Here is a 21,350-nt window from a genome sequence, read left to right as displayed (position 1 = left end):
GGGGTAGAGGGGCACGACTTCTGAGCCAGAAAAAGCGCAAAAACTTTTTTGCAAATCCATGGGGGCCAATGACTGTATATGATGGCACTACTGCCCAATCCGAAACCGACCTCTACAATCTTATCTCCAAGTTGTGCAGATCTAAAATGTTTGGGTAGGTGAAAGCAACATGGTGGAAACGTCACCCGCCTAGAGGAGCTACACCATATCCAAACCATTGAGAGCAACATGAAGTACCCACCCATAGGGCAGAAGCTACACTAGGTTTTGGAATGTATTGGACCTGAAATCAGAGACTCCTGGGAGGACTGACCCTTCCTTGATCCACAACTACGCTTCCCTTCCACCAACATGCAACTTCAGTTTGTAAAGCTTACAGACTGGCTCATCATACCAGGTAGCACATTGGATAAGCAAGCTACTCTGAATACATTCACCATTTTGACCGTATCCATGCCACTGCACGACACTACTCCTCAGCGGTTAGCATAGTACAGTATTCAGACAAAACCAAGGTTGGAATATGAAGAAATGGATCATTCTAGAAAGAAAAAATTAAAACAAATTCAAATAAGTTGCACAATCTTTATTTTGTTATTTAACAGGAAAAGGGTAGTTGAGGTTGTATGGACAAAGGAATCTGAAATTCCATCCCTCACCCCACCCAAGTGGAGTATAGTTCATTAACAACCCTTTCTATACACAATTTCAATACATGTACAATTAATAGGTTAATTCATTTGCCTAATATTTTAAAATGGAATTCATGACAAAATATTCACCAGGCTGAAAAACAAAGATGACCCAAACAATCTCAGAGATGGAAGAAATGCCAACAAATTGGTGACAGATTTTCATGCGAATATTGAAAAATCTACATAAAGAAACCTTCAAAAAACACTATGATGCATTTTGCATCGAATGCTGCAAAACCCAGCATCATATGATGCAAAATGAGTCATGCTGACATGCAAAACATTTTGGGACTATATCAACAATGGAGTTTTCCTTTTGGTGAAAGTACATTTTGTGTGCAATGTCATCACGCACCGATTTTAATGCACAACAATTCAGTTTGGAGGAAACACCAAACTGAAGTCAAGTGTCGATCATCACAACACCAGAGTAAGACCCTCGATATCTATTGGAAATTAGCATCAAGCTCATCAACGTGCACTTTCACCAGCCTGTGAAGTTAATCAAATCATTTCACAAACTGCATGGTTTCCCGAGTCATTGTGGGAGGACCACATAGCATATTATCGTGTGACTCCTAGTTTACTTCGATATGATGGTTTCCGCCGCCATATCGCGCATAATACATTTTAGACACAAAAGATCCCACCATGTCGAACAAACTCGCACCGAAAGTTCCTGTTTCCATCAAAGCGGTCTTGATTTTTCTTTTTACTAGCATGCAAACAGGATGGAAATGTGGTTATGTCCCAAACATAACCTCAGAGATGGAAGAAATGTTGTGTACCATCTCCCACAGGGTTTTCATGAGTAAAAAGGCATCTGGCAAATCATATAATACATTAGAAAAAGAAACGATTAAACAATCAATAAATACAAATATGCTCCAGAACATAAGGAAAGTACACCCACATCCTATTGATGACACATCATCCAACAAAGCAAAAGTTGTTTTACCAAATAGCTACGTCTCATTATTCCAATACTGCCAAGAAGACAATACAATCAACCAGTCAAATGTTATTTACTTTTTTTGGCAGTCATCATACCTCTCATACTCAAAATAATAATTGTGCAACATTCTTGAAATAAACAAATTATATTACAATCCTGTTCCCATTTCACAGTATGGGCTTCAGTAAAAAAATACAACAATGTTGTCTGACACATGATACTAGATACAAAGTATATATCCAAAATGTATTTTTCCCACCTGTGCAAAACTGTAAAGTTGTAACAAGCAAGCAACATTTCACTGTATGATATGGAATTAATCATTTCAATTTCAATGTTAGACTTTCCTTATCAATCTCCTCAGTACAAAGCTCCTAACTACTTGCAGTATCAACTATGGAGAACTGATTTTGTAGTCATTACCATAATCCCCTCCCCAACACAAATTCAGACATGTGAACAAATAAATTCAGTAATCCATACCAACAGAAATAACATACCCACTCGAATGTGAACACTGAGGACAGTAGATGTGAATATAATACGGCATGAAAAATGTACTGTTAAAATCAGTGGAACCCACCCAGACCCAACATCCTAGGAATCTCTGTAGAAGTCAGAACGTATGACATTCTGAGAGGATTGGAAAAGTGTAAGCAATATGCAGACAATTTATTTTGGCGTACAGTAATAGACAGCAATATGATGTTAACATATGGCTTATACCTATGTTATCTGATGGAGTCTGCCTTGGATTCTTTCCCTCCCTCCCCCTCCCTCCCTCCCTCCCTCCCTCCCTCCCTCCCTCCCTCCCTCCCTCCCTCCCTCCCTCCCTCCCTCCCTCCTTCCCTCCCTCCCTCCCTCCGTTCCTTCCTTCCTTCCTTCCGGAAGATCCCATGTCTTGGCCTTTTGACGGTCTGAACTTGGCTGGTAGGTGGATACCACATCCATCACCTCCACTTCATTTTTCACTTATTTTACATTTGTCTGTCAATTTAAAGCTTTCTCTGTGTTCTCCCCATCCACTGGCACTGCTTTGTTATCAGTCACATCACTAAAGTCAGTCCTTGGGTATTTTTCACCTTGTTCTGAGGAGTCCGATGGCAAGTGCTTTTTGGGGGAATCCTTTTTGGTCAAATTCTTCTTGGGCGAATCCTTTTTGGGATCATCAGTCTTGACTTTGTGGGATGATGTCACGGACAGGCTCACCTGATTGGAGTGGTGGTGGTTGTTGTTGGGGACAACCGTGCCTTCCTCCCGCCTGTTGCTAGGCACGCCCTTGTGACCTTCCCTTTTCTTCTTGGTCGGTTGCTCCAACTTCTCAGACTCCATTTCAGATGCAGCTGGCTTGACATTGACTGAGTTCTGGACGCTGTCCTTGGCTTGACTGTTCTCTTGACAGTCCTTCCTCCATACTGTGGTCTCCTTTAACAGACTCAGGGCTGCCTGAATGGTCCATGTCAACATTGTCAGTATCATTACAATTCTTGTTTCCCAGTGGTTCAGAGTCCTCTGAGGAGACCGCTAGCCCAGGAGGATCAAAAGAAGACCCCTCGGCCTGCTTATCTCGGTCACTACTCACTACTCCATCAGTGAACTTGGCAGTCTCTGTCACCTCCTCCGTGACATCCTTCTTTTCCTTCTGGGCTCCCCATGACTCTCCTCCTCTAGCCTTGGCTCATGTGCAGCCCTCATCCGCTCCCTCTCTGTTTCCCTTCTCTGCCTTCTTCAGCTGTTTCTGGATCTTTCGGGGGCACCACACAAACTTGTCCTTGGGCTCGAAGTGCTGGAAGGCGTAGCGCAGCAGCTCTTTGCGCTTCTGCTTGTCGCGCACTGCAAACAGGAAGTAGTCAAACACGCTGCGCTTGATGCTACTCAGGTTCTTTTTGACCAGCGTCTCCTCCAGGAAAAAGCGCACCAGTGGACTCTGGTAATGCTCCAAGCCTAGCTCCCCCAGGCTCTTCAGGATGCGCGTGATGCGGAGGTTATTGTGCATGTTCCTGAGGGGGCAAAACAAGAGAAGACACAACCAATATTTAGATGGAGGACCCCTATTTACAGTGAACACCACCTACTACTAAGACAAATAAATGAGTGTTTCTCATTTAGAAATTGGACCAAGAATGGTCATAAGTGGTTCAACATGGCCCCAAGAAACCACACCCTGTAAAGTTGGCCAAGACATGACTTCAGCAACTCACCGTTCAAGGTTGGTGAAGCGTTCCTTCCAGTTATCGGCACGTTTGACCTCGCCTGTGTCTTTATTGACCAGCTGGATGCCATAGAACCGCAACATGAACTCGTAGGACTCTACCAGCCTCTTCTTGGCCTCCTCACTCTCCCAGAAGGCCTGATTACACAGTGGGACAAGAGCAAAGAGATCAGATTATAATCATCGCTTTGATGGAGGAGAAGCTCCATTCATATCAGTTTTGTCTGCTTACTGGACCCAAGGGAGACCTTCGACAAGTCACCCTATGCTTACGATTTCATTAAACAACTCATTTTGAGAAAGGAGCATTGATGTGCCACTAATAAACCACAAAGATCAAGCAAAACATTATGGTGAAGCACTCACCAGGATCTCCTTCTTGGTGAGCTCAGAGGCCATGTAGTTCACTCCAGGCTCCCACAGTGGAAACAACTTGAGAGCAACAGTTAATTATAACTTGAGATGGCTACATATCAAAATTGTATTTGTCACATGTGCCGAATACAACAGGTGTAGGCAGACCTTACCGTTAAATGCTTACTTACAAGCCCTTAACCAACAATTCAGTTTTAAAAAAAATACTAAATAAACAGAGTAACACAAAATAACATGCAGTGCCTTGCGAAAGTATTCGGCCCCCTTGAACTTTGCGACCTTTTGCCACATTTCAGGCTTCAAACATAAAGATATAAAACTGTATTTTTTGTGAAGAATCAACAACAAGTGGGACACAATCATTAAGTGGAACGACATTTATTGGATATTTCAAACCTTTTTGATATATACAGTGGGGGGGCAAAAAGTATTTAGTCAGCCACCAATTGTGCAAGTTCTCCCACCTAAAAAGATGAGAGAGGCCCGTAATTTTCATAGGTGCACTTCAACTATGACAGACAAAATGCGGGGGAAAAAATCCAGAAAATAACATTGTAGGATTTTTAATGAATTTATTTGCAAATTATGGTGGAAAATAAGTATTTGGTCACCTACAAACAAGCAAGATTTCTGGCTCTCACAGACCTGCAACTTCTTCTTTAAGAGGCTCCTCTGTCCTCCACTCGTTACCTGTATTAATGGCACCTGTTTGAACTTGTTATCAGTATAAAAGACACCTGTCCACAACCTCAGTCACACTCCAAACTCCACTATGGCCAAGACCAAAGAGCTGTCAAAGGACATCAGGAACAAAATTGTAGACCTGCACCAGGCTGGGAAGACTGAATCTGCAACAGGTAAACAGCTTGGTTTGAAGAAATCAACTGTGGGAGCAATTATTAGGAAATGGAAGACATACAAGACCACTGATAATCTCCCTCGATCTGGGGCTCCACGCAATATCTCACCCCATGGGGTCAAAATGATCACAAGAACGGTGAGCAAAAATCCCAGAACCACACGGGGGGGACCTAGTGAATTACCTGCAGAGAGCTGAGACCAAAGTAATAAAGCCTACCATCAGTAACACACTATGCCGCCAGGGACTCAAATCCTGCAGTGCCAGACGTGTCCCCCTGCTTAAGCCAGTACATGTCCAGGCCTGTCTGAAGTTTGCTAAAGAGCATTTGGATGATCCAGAAGAAGATTGTGAGAATGTCAGATGAAACCAAAATATAACTTTTTGGTAAAAACTCAACTCGTCGTGTTTGGAGGACAAAGAATGCTGAGTTGCATCCAAAGAACACCATACCTACTGTGAAGCATGGGGGTGGAAACATCATGCTTTGGGGCTGTTTTTCTGCAAAGGGACCAGGACGACTGATCCGTGTAAAGGAAAGAATGAATGGGGGTTTGAGTGAAAACCTCCTTCCATCAGCAAGGGCATTGAAGATGAAACGTGGCTGGGTCTTTCAGCATGACAATGATCCCAAACACACCGTCCGGGCAACGAAGGAGTGGCTTCGTAAGAAGCATTTCATGATCCTGGAGTGGCCTAGCCAGTCTCCAGATCTCAACCCCATCTAAAATCTTTGGAGGGAGTTGAAAGTCCATGTTGCCCAGCAACAGCCCCAAAACATCACTGCTCTAGAGGAGATCTGCACGAAGGAATGGGCCAAAATACCAGCAACAGTGTGTGAAAACTCTGTGAAGACGTTTGACCTCTGTCATTGCCAACAAAGGCTATATAACAAAGTATTGAGATAAGTATTTGGTCAATAATAAAAGTTTATTTTCCACCATAATTTGCAAATAAATTCATTAGAAATCCTACAATGTGATTTTCTGGATTTTTTTTTTCATTTTGTCTGTCATAGTTGAAGTGTACCTATGATGAAAATTACAGGCCTCTCATCTTTCTTAAGTGGGAGAACTTGCACAATTGGTGGCTGACTAAATACTTTTTTGCCCCACTGTAATTTGGTCCCTTTCTCCCCCTCATAATTTAGCCTACTGTTCTGACTTGGTGGTGCACACGTAGCCTATAACATGTTTTAGAGGAATGTCATCATTGAATATTGTAAGAGATTGGTATTTATTATGGATACCCATTAGCTGCTACCGAAAAAGCAGCTACTCTTCCTGTGGTCCGGAAAAATTAAGGCAGTTATACAATTTAAAAAACATTCATAAACAGATTTCACAACTGTTTGCCCTCAGGCCCCTACTCCACTACCACATATCTACAACACAAGATCCATGTGTATGTACAGTTGAAGTCGGAAGTTTACATCCACTTAGGTTGGAGTCATTAGAACTCATTTTTCAACCACTCCACAAATTTCTTGTTAAAAACTATAGTTTTGGCAAGTGGGTTAGGACATCTACTTTGTGCATGACAAGTCATTTTTCCAACAATTGTTTACAGACAGATTATTTCACTGTATCACAATTCCAGTGCGTCAGAAGGTTACATACACTAAGTTGACTGTGCCTTTAAACAGCTTGAAAAATTCCAGAAAATTATGTCATGGCTTTAGAAGCTTCTGATAGGCTATTTGACATCATTTGAGTCAATTGGAGGTGTACCTGTGGATGTATTTCAAGGCCTACTTCAAACTCAGTGCCTCTTTGCTTGATTCATGGGGTAATCAAAAGAAATCAGTAAAGACCTAAAAAAAAATTGTAGACCTTCACAAGTCTGGTTCATCCTTGGGAGCAATTTCCAAACGCCTGAAGGTACCACGTTCATCTGTACAAACAATAGTACGCAAATATAAACACCATGGGACCACGCAGCCGTCATACAGCTCAGGAAGGAGATGAGTTCTGTCTCCTAGAGATGAACATACTTTGGTGCAAAAAGTGCAAATCAATCCCAGAACAGCAGCATAGGACCTTGTGAAGATGCTGGAGGAAACGGCTACAAAAGTATCTATTTCCACAGTAAAAATAGTCCTATATCGACATAACCTGAAAGGCCACTCAGCAAGGAAGAAGCCACGGCTCCGAAACCGCCATAAAAAAGCCAACCTACGGTTTGCAACTGCACATTGGGACAAAGAATGTATTTTTTTGGAGAAATGTCCTCTGGTCTGATGAAACAAAAATAGAACTGTTTGGCCATAATTACCATCGTTAAGTTTGGAGGAAAAAGGGGGAGGCTTGCAAGCCGAAGAACACCATCCCAATCGCGAAGCACGGGGTGGCAGCATCATGTTGTGGGGGTGCTTTGCTGTAGGAGGGACTGGTGCACATCACAAAATAGATTGCATCATGAGGGAGGAAAATTATGTGGATATATTGAAGCAACATCTCAAGACATCAGTCAGGAAGTTAACTTCTTGGTGACAGGGGGCAGTATTTTCACATCCGGATGAAATGCATGCCCGAATTCAACTGCCTACTACTCATCCCCAGAAGATAAAATATGCATATTATTAGTAGATTTGGATAGAAAACACCCTGAAGTTTCTAAAACTGTTTGAATCATGTCTGAGTATAACAGAACTTATTTGGCAGGAGAAACCCCGAGGACAAACCATTCAGATTTATTTTATTTTTTAGGTCACTCTTTTCAATGGGTTTTCATTGAGAATCCAGATTTCTAAGGGACCTTCTTGCAGTTCCTATCACTTCCACTGGATGTCAACAGTCTTTAGAAATTGGTTGAGGTTTTCCTTTGTGTAATGGCCATCTTGAATGAGGGTAACTTGAAGTGTACTGTTAGATAGAGGCGCGTGACCAGAAAGCATGCTACAGATCATCCAGTCTTCAATTTTATCAATCATTTACGTAAAAAAAGATCTCAAGTTGTATTACAAAAGTAGTTTGAAATGTTTTGGCAAAGTTTACAGGTAACTTTTGAGATATTTTGTTGTCACGTTGCGCAAGTTGGAACCAGTGTTTTTCTGGATCAAACGCACCAAATAAATTTACATTTTGGATATATAGACGGAATTAATCGAACAAAAGGACCATTTGTGATGTTTATGGGACATATTGGAGTGCCAACAAAAGAAGCTCAAAGGTAAGGCATGAATTATATTTTTATTTCTGTGTTTTGTGTAGCGCCTGCAGGGTTGAACTATGCTTTTCTTTCTTTGTTTGCTATGGTACTATCCTCAGATAATAGAATTGTTTGCTTTTTGAAATAAGACATGTTGGCTGGATTCACAACACGTGTAGCTTTAATTTGCTATCTTGCATGTGTGATTTCATGAAAGTTTGATTTTCATAGTAAATTATTTGAATTTGGCGCTCTGCATTTTCTCTGGCTTTTGGCCAGGTTGGACGCTACCGTCCCACATATCCCAGAGAGGTTAAACCTTGGCAGCAAATGGGTCTTCCAAATGGACAATGATCCAAAGCATACTTCCAAAGTTCTGGCAAAATGGCTTAAGGACAACAAAGTCAAGGTATTGGAGTGACCATCACAAAGCCATGACCTCAATCCTATAGAACATTTGTGGGCAGAACTGAAAAAGCGTGTGCGAGCCCGGAGGCCTACAAACCTGACTCAGTTACACCAGCTCTGTCAGGAGGAATGGGCCAAAATTCACCCAACTTATTATGGGATGCTTGTGGAAGGCTACCCGAAACGTTTGACCCAAGTTAAACAATTTAAAGGCAATGCTACCAAATACTAATTGAGTGTATGAAAACTTCTGACCCACTGGGAATGTGATGAAAGAAATAAAAGCTGAAATAAATCACTCTACTATAATTCTGACATTTCACATGGTGATGATCCTAACTGACCTAAAACAGGGAAACTTTACAAGGATTAAATGTCAGGAATTGTGAAAAACTGAGTTTAAATCTATTTGGCTACGGTGTATGTAAACTTCCAACTTCAACTGTATGTGTAGGTGTTGCTTCACAGCCCCCAGTGCTCCATAAAGGTCTATTTTGTCTGATTCTACTGCTTGCATCAGTTACTTGATGTGGAATAGAGTTCCATGTAGGCATGGCTCTATGTAGTACTGTGCGCCTCCCATAGTCTGTTCTCGACTTGGGGACTGTGAAGAGACATCTGGTGGCATGTCTTGTGGTGTATGCATGGTGTCCGAGCTGTGTGCCAATCGTTTAAACAGACCGCTCGGTGCTTTCAATGTCAATACCTCTCACAAATAAAAGTAGTGATGAAGTCAATCTCTCCTCCACTTTCAGCCAGTGCATATTATTAATGTTTGCCCTCTGTGTACATCCAAGGACCAGTTGTGCTGCCTTGTTCTGAGCCAAATGCAATTTTCCTAAATCCCTTTGTGGCCACAAGACTGAACAGTAGTCAAGGTGCGACAACTAGGGTCTGTAGGACCTGCCTTGTTGATAGTGCTGTTAGGGTAGAGTAGCACTTTATTATGGACAGACTTTATTCACTACTGTTGAATCAATATGTTTAGACCATGACAGTATACAATCCAGGGTTACCTTAACTTGCTCAATTTCCACATTATTTATTACAATATTTAGTTGAGGTTTAGTGAATGATTTGTCCCAAATACAATGCTTTTAGTTTTTTTAAATATTTAGGACTAACTTATTCCTTGCCACCCATTCTGAAACTAACTGCAGCTCTTTGTTAAGTGTTGCAGTCATTTCAGTTTTTGTAGTAGTTGACGTGTATAGCGTTGAGTCATCCGCATACATAAACACACTGCCATTACTACAGCGGCATGTCATTAGTAAAGATTGAAAAAAGGGGCCGAGACAGCTGCCCTGGGGAATTCGTGATTCTACCTGGAATATGTTGGAGGCTTCCATTAAATAACACCCTCTATGTTCTGTTAGACAGGTAACTCTTTATCCACAATATAGCAGAGGGTGTAAAGCCATAACACAAGTTTCCAGCAGAAGACTATGATCATTAATGTCAAAAGCCACACTGAAGTCGAAATAAAAACAGCTCCACCAATCTTTTTATCAATCTCTCAGCCAATCAGTCATTTCTGTAAATGCTGTGCTTGTTGAATGTCCTTCCCTATTAGCATGCTGAAATTGTTATTGTTTTAAACTTTAAAATAGCATTGTTGTCATGTATTGTCATATTATGTCTTGTTCCTGTTCTTTCTCTTCACTCCGTCTCCCTCTGCTGGTCGTATTAGGTTACCTTCTCTTCCTCTCCTTCCCCCAGCTGTTCCTCATCTTCTCTAAACTACCTCGTTCACCCTTTTCCCACCTGTTCCCTTTTTCCCTCTGATTAGGTCTCTATTTCTCTCTCTGTTCCTACTTCCGTCTTTGTCAGATTCTCGTTTGAGTTTCTCATGCCAGAACCAAACTATTGTCTCGTTTGCTTCACCCTTGTCCCGTCCTGTCGGAATCTGCCTGTTCATCTGATGCTACGTGTGATCAGGTACCTCTGTCCTCTACGACCCACGCCTACCCAGAGAGACCAGCAGTCTGTCGCCGCTAACCCAGCTATTCTCCTCTGCTGCTAAGAAGGGGACTCTTCTGAAAATATCAGAAGGACTTTATTCATTTGTCGCCCTCTCTGCGGGTTGTCTATTTTGCCATTATATACATCTGAAGAGGATCTATGTCTTCCCTGTGTTTTGACATTAAAGGACTCTGTATTTGTTAAACCGCTTCCTCACTCACGTGCATAACAGAAGAATCTGACCAAGAATGGACCCAGCGACTTCGGATCCTCTCCACTCAGCCGTCGAGATCCAGGGAGCGATGCTAGGCAGACACGAGCAGGAATTGTCTGCTGCTCGACATGCCGTTGAGACCCTGGCCGCCCAAGTCTCCGACCTCACAAAACAGATTCACCATCTCCGCCTCGATCCACCGGCCACTTCCAGGGCTTCCGAATCTCCGGAGCCCAGAATCAATAACCCGCCGTGTTACTCTGGGGAGCCCACTGAATGCCGCTCGTTCCTCACCCAGTGTGATATTGTGTTTTCTCTCCAGCCCAACACTTACTCCAGGAGCACAGCTCGTATTGCCTACGTCATATCTCTCCTTACTGGACGGGCTCGTGAGTGGGGCACGGCAATCTGGGAGGCGAGGGCTGAGTGTACTAACCAGTATCAGGACTTTAAGGAGGAGATGATATGGGTTTTTGATCGTTCTGTTTTTGGGGAGGAAGCTTCCAGGGTCCTGTCTTCCCTATGTCAAGGTAATCGATCCATAACAGATTACTCTATTGAGTTTCGCACTCTTGCCGCATCCAGTGACTGGAACGAGCCGGCTTTGCTCGCTCGTTTTCTGGAGGGTCTCCGCGCAGAGGTAAAGGATGAGATTCTCCCCGGGAGGTTCCTTCCAGCGTGGATTCCTTGATTGTACTTGCTATTCGCATAGAGCTACGGGTTGATCTTCGTCGCCGAGCTCGTGGAGAGGAGCTCGCGTTCTCCGTTGCCCCCCTCTCCGCATCACTACCATATTCCTCCGCCGGCTCGGGTGCTGAGCCTATGCAGCTGGGGGGTATCCGCATCTCGACTAAGGAGAGGGAACTGAGAATCACCAACCGCCTCTGTCTCTATTGCGGTTCCGCTGGTCATTTTGTCACTTCATGTCCAGTAAAAGCCAGAGCTCATCAGTAAGCGGAGGGCTACTGGTGAGCGCTACTACTCTGGTCTCTCCTTCAAGATCCTGCACTACCTTGTTGGTCCATCTACGCTGGACCGGTTCGTCAGCTTACTGCAGTGCCTTGATAGACTCTGGGGCGGAGGGCTGTTTTATGGACGAGACCTGGGCTCGGGAACATGACATTCCTCTCAGACAGTTAAGGGAGCCCACGGCCTTGTTCGCTTTGGATGGTAGTTCTCTCCCCAGGATTCAGCGTGAAACGCTACCTTTAACCCTCACTGTCTCTGGTAATCATAGCGAAACCATTTCTTTTTAAATTTTTCGTTCACCTTTTACACCTGTTGTTTTGGGCCATCCCTGGCTAGTTTGTCATAATCCTTCTATTAATTGGTCTAGTAATTCTATCCTCTCCTGGAACGTCTCTTGTCATGTGAAATGTTTAATGTCTGCTATCCCTCCTGTTTCCTCTGTCTCTTCTTCACAGGAGGAGCCTGGTGATTTGACGGGGGTGCCGGAGGAATATCACGATCTGCGCACGGTGTTCAGTCGGTCCAGGTTCACCTCTCTTCCTCCGCACCGGTCGTATGATTGTAGTATTGATCTCCTTCTGGGAACCACTCCCCCCCGGGGTAGACTATACTCTCTGTCGGCTCCCGAACGTAAGGCTCTCGAAGATTATTTGTCTGTAGCTCTCGACGCCGGTACCGTAGTCCCCTCCTCCTCTCCCGCCGGAGCAGGGGTTTTTTTTGTTAAGAAAAAGGACGGGTCCCTGCGTAGATTATTGAGGGCTGAATGACATAACAGTTAAGAATCGTTATCCGCTCCCTCTTATGTCTTCAGCCTTCAAGATCCTGCAGGGAGCCAGGTTTTTCACTAAGTTGGACCTTCGTAACGCTTACCATCTCGTGCGCATCAGGGAGGGGGACGAGTGGAAAACGGCGTTTAACACTTCGTTAGGGCACTTTGAATACCGGGTTCTTCCTTTCGGCCTCGCTAACGCTCCAGCTGTCTTTCAGGCATTAGTAAATGACGTCCTGAGAGACATGCTGAACATCTTTGTTTTCGTTTACCTTGACGATATCCTTATTTTTTCACCGTCACTCCAGATTCATGTTCAGCACGTTCGACGTGTCCTCCAGCGCCTTTTAGAGAATTAATTGTCTTTATGTGAAGGCTGAGAAGTGCACTTTTCATGCCTCCTCCGTCACATTCCTTGGTTCTGTTATTTCCGCTGAAGGCATTAAGATGGATCCCGCTAAGGTCCAAGCTGTCATTGATTGGCCCGTTCCTAAGTCACGTGTCGAGCTGCAGCGCTTTCTCGGCTTCGCGAATTTCTATCGTCGTTTCATCCGTAATTTCGGTCAGGTGGCAGCTCCTCTCACAGCCCTTACTTCTGTCAAGACGTGCTTTAACCTCTTAGGCCGACCCACACCGCATTCGGTCACGTAATCATAGCCTCAAGCTCATTACCATAACGCAACGTTAGCGATTTCTAAAAATCGCAAATGAAATGAAATAAATATGCCTGTTCTCAAGCTTATCCTTTTCTTAACAATCCTGTCGTCTCAGATTTTCAAAATATGCTTTAGAACCAGAGAAAATCAATAATTTGTGTAAGAGTGGTGATAGCTAGCTTAGCATTTAGCATTAGCATTTAGCACGCAACATATTCACAAAAACCAGCAAAGGGATCAAATAAAATAATTTACCTTTGAAGAACTTCAGATGTTTCAATGAGGAGACTCTCAGTTACATAGCAGATGTCCAGTTTTTCCTGAAAGATGCTTGTGTAGGACACAACGTTCCGTTTTGTTACTATGCATTTGGCTACCGAAACTAACCGAAAATTCAGTCACCTACACGTCGAACTTTTTACCGAATTAACTCCATAATATCGACTGAAACATGGAAAACGTTGTTTGAATCAATCCTCAATGTGTTTTGTCATATATCTCTTCATTGAAATGCCATTCCTGGAAGCCTGCATTGTTCTCAGATTCGGATGGAAAAATACTGGTAGGTGACTTTTGCGCACCAATTTCCACACAGACACCGTGCGGGACCCCTGGTAAATGTAGTCTCTTATGGTCAATCTTCCAATGATATGCCTACAAATACGTCACAATGCTGCAGACACCTTGGGGAAACGATAGAAAGTGTCCGTTCATTCCTGTCGCATTCACAGCCATATAAGGCGATCATGGAAAACGTGCCATCAGAAATCCTGTTGATTTCCTGGTCGCTCAAACATCTTGGTTTTGCCTGTAGCTTTTGTTCTAAGGCACTCACAGTGAAAATATTTGCAGTTCTGGAAACGTCAGAGTGTCTTCTTTCCAAAACTATCAATTCCAAGCATAGTCGAGCATCTTTTCGTGACAAAATATTGCGCTAAAAACGGGCACGTCTTTTTATCCAAAAATGAAATACTGCCCCTAGAGTCTTAAGGGGTTAAGTGGTCCGTTTCCGCCCAGGGAGCTTTTGATCTTCTCAAGAATCGTTTTACATCCGCACCTATCCTTGTTACACCTGACGTCTCTAGACAGTTCGTTGTCGAGGTTGACGCGTCAGAGGTGGGCGTGGGAGCCATTCTTTCTCAATGCTCCCTCTCTGACGACAAGGTCCACCCTTGCGCGTATTTTTCTCATCGCCTGTCGCCGTCGGAACGTAACTATGATGTGGGAAACCGCGAACTGCTCGCCATCCGCTTAGCCCTAGGCGAATGGCGACAGTGGTTGGAGGGGGCGACCGTTCCTTTTGTCGTTTGGACTGACCATAGGAACCTTGAGTACATCCGTTCTGCCAAACGACTTAATGCGGGTCAGGCTCGTTGGGCGCTGTTTTTCGCTCGTTTCGAGTTCGTAATTTCTTATCGTCCGGGCTCTAAGAACACCAAGCCTGATTCTTTATCTCGTCTCTTCAGTTCTTCAGTAGTCTCCACCGACCCCGAGGGAATTCTCCCTGAGGGGCGTGTTGTCGGGTTGACCGTCTGGGGAATTGAGAGGCAGGTAAAGCAAGCACTCACTCACACTCCGCCGCCGCGCGCTTGTCCTAGGAACCTTCTTTTCGTTCCCGTTCCTACTCATCTGGCCGTTCTTCAGTGGGCTCACTCTGCCAAGTTAGCCTGCCAGCCTGGCGTTCGGGGTACGCTTGCTTCCATCCGCCAGCGTTTTTGATGGCCCACTCGGGATCGTGACACGCGTCGTTTCGTGGCTGCTTGTTCGGTCTGCGTGCAGACTAAGTCCAGTAACTCCCCTCCTGCCGGCCGTCTCAGACCGCTTCCCATTCCCTCTCGACCGTGGTCTCACATCGCCTTAGATTTTATCACCGGACTGCCTTCGTCAGCGGGGAAGACTGTTATTCTTACGGTTGTCGATAGGTTCTCTAAGGCGGCTCATTTTATTCCCCTCGCTAAGCTCCCTTCTGCTAAAGAAACGGCACAAATCATCATCGAGAATGTTTTCAGAATTCATGGCCTTCCGTCAGACGTCGTTTCGGACAGGGGTCCGCAATTCATGTCTCAATTTTGGAAGGAGATTTGCCGTTTGATTGGGGCTTCCGTCAGCAGAACGGTCAAGCAGAACGGACCAATCAGACTATTGGTCGCATCTTACGCAGTCTTTCTTTTCGTAACCCTGCGTCTTGGTCAGAACAGCTCCCCTGGGCAGAATACGCCCACAACTCGCTTCCTTCGTCTGCGACCGGGCTAACTCCTTTTCAGAGTAGCCTCGGGTACCAGCCTCCGCTGTTCTCGTCTCAGCTCGCCGAGTCCAGCGTCCCCTCCGATCAGGCTTTTGTCCAACGTTGTGAGCGCACCTGGAAGAGGGTCAGGTCTGCACTTTGCCGTTTTAGGGCGCAGACTGTGAGAGCCGCTAATAAGCGTAGAACTAAGAGTCCTAGATATTGTCGCGGTCAGAGAGTATGGCTCTCCACTCAAAACCTTCCCCTTAAGACAGCTTCTCGCAAGTTGACCCCGCGGTTCATTGGTCCGTTCCGTATTTCTCAGATCATTAATCCTGTCGCAGTGCGACTTCTTCTCCCACGATATCTTCGTCGCGTCCACCCGGTCTTCCATGTCTCCTGTGTTAAGCCCGTCCTTCGCGCCCCCGCTCGTCCCCCCCCCCATCCTTGTCGAGGGCGCACCTATCTACAGGGTCCGTAAGATTTTGGACATGCGTCCTCGGGGCCGTGGTCATCAGTACCTAGTGGATTGGGAGGGGTACGGTCCTGAGGAAAGGAGTTGGGTTCCCTCTCGGGACGTGCTGGACCGTTCGCTGATTGATGATTTCCTCCGTTGCCGCCAGGTTTCCTCCTCGAGTGCGCCAGGAGGCGCTCGGTGAGTGGGGGGTACTGTCATGTATTGTCATATTATGTCTTGTTCCTGTTCTTTCTCTTCACTCAGTCTCCCTCTGCTGGTCGTATTAGGTTACCTTCTCTTCCTCTCCTTCCCCCAGCTGTTCCTCATCTTCTCTAAACTACCTTGTTCACCCTTTTCCCACCTGTTCCCCTTTTCCCTCTGATTAAGTCTCTATTTCTCTCTCTGTTCCTGCTTCTGTCTTTGTCAGATTCTCGTTTGAGTTTCTCATGCCAGAACCAAACTATAGTCTCGTTTGCTTCACCCTTGTCCCGTCCTGTCGGAATCTGCCTGTTCATCTGATGCTATGTGTGATCAGGTACCTCGGTCCTCTACGACCCACGCCTACCCAGAGAGACCAGCAGTCTGTCGCCGCTAACCCAGCTATTCTCCTCTGCTGCTAAGAAGGGGACTCTTCTGAAAATATCAGAAGGACTTTATTCATTTGTCGCGCTCTCTGCGGGTTGTCTATTTTGCCATTATATACATCTGAAGAGGATCTATGTCTTCCCTGTGTTTTGACATTAAAGGACTCTGTATTTGTTAAACCGCTTTTGGGTCCTCACTCACGTGCATAACAATTGTATCTGGTCAAACACCATTTTTCCCAAAAGCTTACTAAGGGTTGGTAAGAGGATGATTGGTCAGATATCTGAGCCAGTAAAAGGGGGCTTTACTATTTTTGGGGAAACTGAATGACTTTTGCTTCCCTCCTGGCCTGAGGGCACACACTTTCTAGTAGGCTTAAATTGAAGATATTGCAAATAGGAGTGGCAACATCACCTGCTATTATTCTCAGTAATTTTACATTTAAAATTTTAATTTTAAACCCCGGTGGCTTGTCATTGTTGATAGACAACAATCATTTCCCCACCTCTTCCACTCACTATTGAATTCATAATTCCAATTCTTGTCTTTCATAATTTGGTCAGATACTGTATACTTGGATTTGTACTGTCAGCGTTTATTGCTGGCATGTCATGCAAGTTTGCTAATCTTGCCAATGAAAAACAATCATTAAAATAGTTAAAGCAATATCAGTCGGTTTTGTGATGAGCCATCGGATTTAATGAATGATTGAGCAGAGTTTGCCTTTGCCAACATTTCACTGTAGGTGCTCCAAAGCATTTTACTGTCATTCTGTGTTTCATAGTGTAGATTCTTCAATTTAAAACCTATTAGAGATCCATAGTAAACCCTTCCCGCTCTAATCCCGTTAATGGGATTGATTTGACAACATCTAGTGAAATTGCAGCGCGCCAAATTCAAAAACATAAATACTGATAATACAAATTCATAAAACATACAAGTGTTATACATCAAAATAATGCTTCACTTCTTGTTAATCCAGCTGCTGTGTCAGATTTCAAAAAGACTTTACGGCGACAGCAGACCATGCAAAATGTCAATTTATTTGGCGCATTTGATTCAGAAATACACTGGTTTCAACTTGCCTAACATGCCTACAAAGTATCTAATAAGTTACCTGTAAACTTGGTCCAAACATTTCAAACAACATTCCTAATCCAACCTTAGGTACCCTAAAACGTAAATAATTGATAAAATTTAAGACGGGATATACTGTTTTTCAATAACGGATAAAAACAACATGAAGCGCGTTCCAGGTCAAGCGCACTAAAATACTTGGATGGACCAAGAGTCCATCTGAGTGACACATGGAAAGAACAGGACTACTTCTTCATTTCTCAAAAGAAAAACCAATTTCTAAAGACTGACATCTAGTGAAAGCCATAGGAACTGCAACCAGGTTCCTCATAAATAGGGTTTCTCATAGAAAACTAATTGAAAACAGTGACCTAAATGTTTTTATTTTTCCTGGATGGTTAGACCTAGGGGTTTCGCCTGCCAAATCAGTTCTGTTATACACAGACATTATTTTAACAGTTTTGGAAACTTTAGAGTGTTTTCTATCCAAATCTACCAACTATATGCATATCCTAGCTTCTGAGCCTGAGTAACAGGCAGTTTACTTTGGGCACGCTTTTCATCCGGACGTGAAAATAGTGCCCCCTAACCCAAAGAGGTTTTAATCAGTTTGGTCACGACTTCTCAATTTGCAGAACATTTGACAATCATTTGTGCAGCCAGACTTATTTGACATTACTTTTGCCTCATCACTCTCAACCATACACATTTTAAATTCCTCATCAATCCATGGGGATGTAACAGTTTTTACAGTAATTCTCTTAATGGGTGCATGCTTATTAGTAACTGGGATAAGCAATTTCATAGATGTAGCACTTGACACATTTTGTTTGCTCGTCATTACACACCACGGACCAACAAATATTATTTACATTAACATAGGAATCACAACGCAACTTATTGCATGACCTCTTATACACTATATTAGGCCCAGCCTTTGGATCTTTGGTTTTCCTAGATTTGGCTACTATATTTTGATCACGACATCCGATGTACCTGAATATTGCCTTCAAGCACATTTCTGCAGCATTAGTAAAGATGTGATCAATATATGATCATTTCATTCCTATGCTGTTTGTAACTAAACTGGTAGGTTGACTGAACCTGAACCATGTTGCAGGCACTGGTTACAGTTTGAAGCTTTTTCTTGAGTGGGCAGCTTGATGAAAGCCAGTCAATACTTAAATAACCCAGAAAATATACCTCTTGATATCACATATTTTATCAAGCATTTCACACCTTATCCAGATACTGACTCGTTAGCACTTGGCCTATAAAGCTTCCCACAAGAATGAGCTTTAGGTGAGGCAGATGAACCTGTAGCCATATTACTTCAACAGTATTTAACGTGAGATCCTCTAATCTTTACAGAAATGTGGTTCCGAATATAAAACAGCAACACCTCCACTGGCATTTGTATTTTCTGTAAATGTTTTAAACTTCTATTGCCTCCACTGTAAAGGTATTGTCTGAGATTGAGATATTTATATTCTGACTCATGTCAAATTATTAATTTCATTAACCTTGTTTAACTTTTTATGGCTGCAGGGGCAGTATTGAGTAGCTTGGATGAAAAGGTGCCCATTGTAAACGGCCAGCTCCTCAGTCTCAGTTGCTAATATACACATATTATTATTAGTATTGGATAGAAAACACTGAAGTTTCTAAAACTGTTTGAATTATGTCTGAGTATAACAGAACTCATATAGCAGGCAAAAACCTGGGGGTAGCAGATCTTCAACCAAGCTCTCATTGAAATTACAGCGAGATATGGATGAGTTTGAACTTCCTACGCCTTCCACTAGATGTCAACAGTCAATATAACTTTGTCTGATGACTAATGTGAAGGGGGTCGAATGACACAGGAAATAGTCACCACTGTCACGGTTTGAAGTCATTCTAATTCTCCGTTTGGAACGTTATTCAAGATATTTGTAAACATTCTAAAGATTGATTCAGTACATCGTTTGACATGTTTCTACTGACTGTTACGGAACTTTTGGACATTTAGTCACATTATAGTGGAGGCGCTTTGTGACTTTGGAATTGTTACCAAACGCGCTAACCAAAGTAGCTAATTGGACATAAATAACGGACATTTTCGAACAAATTAAGCATTTATTGTGGACCTGGGATTCCTAGGACTGCATTCTGATGAAGTTCATCAAAGGTAAGGAAACATTTATCATGTATTTTCTGGTTTCTGTTGACTCCAACATGGCGGCTAATTTGGCTTCTGTTCTGAGCGGTCTCAGATTATTGCATGTGTTGCTTTTCCGCAAACTTTTTTTGAAATCTGACACAGCGGTTGCATTAAGGAGAGGTATATCTATAATTCCATGTGTATAACTTGTATTATCTACATTTATGATGAGTATTTCTGTTAAAACGATGTGGGTATGCAAAATCACTTGATGTTTTTGGAACTAGTGAATGTAAATAGCCAATGTAAACTCAGATTTTTTTTATATAAATATGAACTTTATCAAACAAACATGCATGTATTGTGTAACATGAAGTCCTATGAGTGTCATCTAATGAAGATAATTTAAGGTTAGTGATTCATTTTCTCTTTATTTCTGCTTTTTGTGAATGCTATATTTCGCTGGAAAATGGCTGGCTTATTGTGGTTTGGTGGAGACCTAACAATCGTTTGTAGTGCTTTCACTGAAAAGCCTATTTGAAATCAGACACTTTGGTGGGATTACCTTTAAAATGATATAAGACACGTGTATGTTTTAGGAATTGTAATTATGAGATTTCTGTGGTTTGAATTTGGCGCCCTCTATTTTCACTGGTAGTTGTCATATCGATCCCGGTATTGGGATTGCAGCCATAACAAGCTAACCTCTTGAAGCTAGGGGGCACTATTTTTATGTTTGGAAAAATAACGTTCCCAAACGGCCTATTTCTCAGGACCAGATGTTAGAACATGCATATACTTGACAGATTAGGATAGAAAACTCTAAAGTTTCCAAAACTGTCAAAATATTGATATTGCAGGCGAAACCCTGAGAAAAATCAAACCAGGAAGTGGCTTCTATTTTGAAAACTCCATGTTCCATAGCCTCCCATTGCTCCATTTAAAGGGATATCAACCAGATTCCTTTTCCTATCGCTTCCTCAAGGTGTCAGTCTTCAGACATAGTTTCAGGCTTTTATTTTGAAGAATGAGCGTGAACGACCACATTGCGTAAATGGATAGGTGGGGGCTCAGAGTGAATTGTGCGCAAAAAGAGAAAGGCGGCCATTGTTACTCCCGGTCCTAGTGTAAAGCCAACTGTCCCGGTTGATATATTTATCGAATAGATACTTGAAAAACACCCTGAGGATTGATTATAAAAAACGTCTGACATGTTTCTGTGGACATTATGGATATAATTTGGAATTTTTGTCTGCGTTGTCGTGACCGCTCTTTCCGGTGGATTCCTGGGCATAACGCACCAAACTAACGGAGGTATTTGGATATAAAAAATATCTTTATGGAAAAAAGGAACATTTGTTGTGTAACTGGGATTATTGTGAGTGAAAACATCCGAAGATCAAAGGTAATAGATTATAATAATATATGCCATTTAGCAGACGCTTTTATCCAAAGCGACTTACAGTCATGTGTGCATACATTCTACGTATGGGTGGTCCCGGGAATCGAACCCACTACCCTGGCGTTACAAGCGCCATGCTCTACCAACTGAGCTACAGAAGGAACACATCATTTGATTGCTTTTCGTGACGAAGTTACCTGATGCTAAGTGTACTTATTGTTTTGTCGAGTGATCGATA

General features: G+C 43.1%; 1 protein-coding gene across 2 annotated transcripts in view; it reads right to left on the bottom strand.

Moving 5' to 3' along the window:
- Nucleotides 1–3,325: 3,325 nt before the first annotated feature.
- Nucleotides 3,326–21,350, bottom strand: part of LOC124045701 (opioid growth factor receptor-like) — a 29,174-nt gene continuing 11,149 nt past the window's right edge. For both annotated transcript variants that reach the window (XM_046365238.1, XM_046365237.1), the window contains exons 4-6: nt 4,229–4,294; nt 3,852–4,000; nt 3,326–3,650 (exon numbers count right to left, since the gene is read on the bottom strand). In XM_046365238.1, coding sequence (XP_046221194.1) covers nt 3,329–3,650; nt 3,852–4,000; nt 4,229–4,294 — 537 coding nt within the window. In that variant the 3' untranslated portion in view covers nt 3,326–3,328. The remainder of the gene's footprint in view (nt 3,651–3,851; nt 4,001–4,228; nt 4,295–21,350) is intronic.

The sequence above is a fragment of the Oncorhynchus gorbuscha genome, linkage group LG10, assembly GCF_021184085.1.
Source record: "Oncorhynchus gorbuscha isolate QuinsamMale2020 ecotype Even-year linkage group LG10, OgorEven_v1.0, whole genome shotgun sequence".
Lineage (NCBI taxonomy): Eukaryota > Metazoa > Chordata > Actinopteri > Salmoniformes > Salmonidae > Oncorhynchus > Oncorhynchus gorbuscha.
The sequence above is the reverse complement of the archived record's forward strand: the minus strand, read 5'-3'. Positions and strand labels throughout refer to the sequence as shown.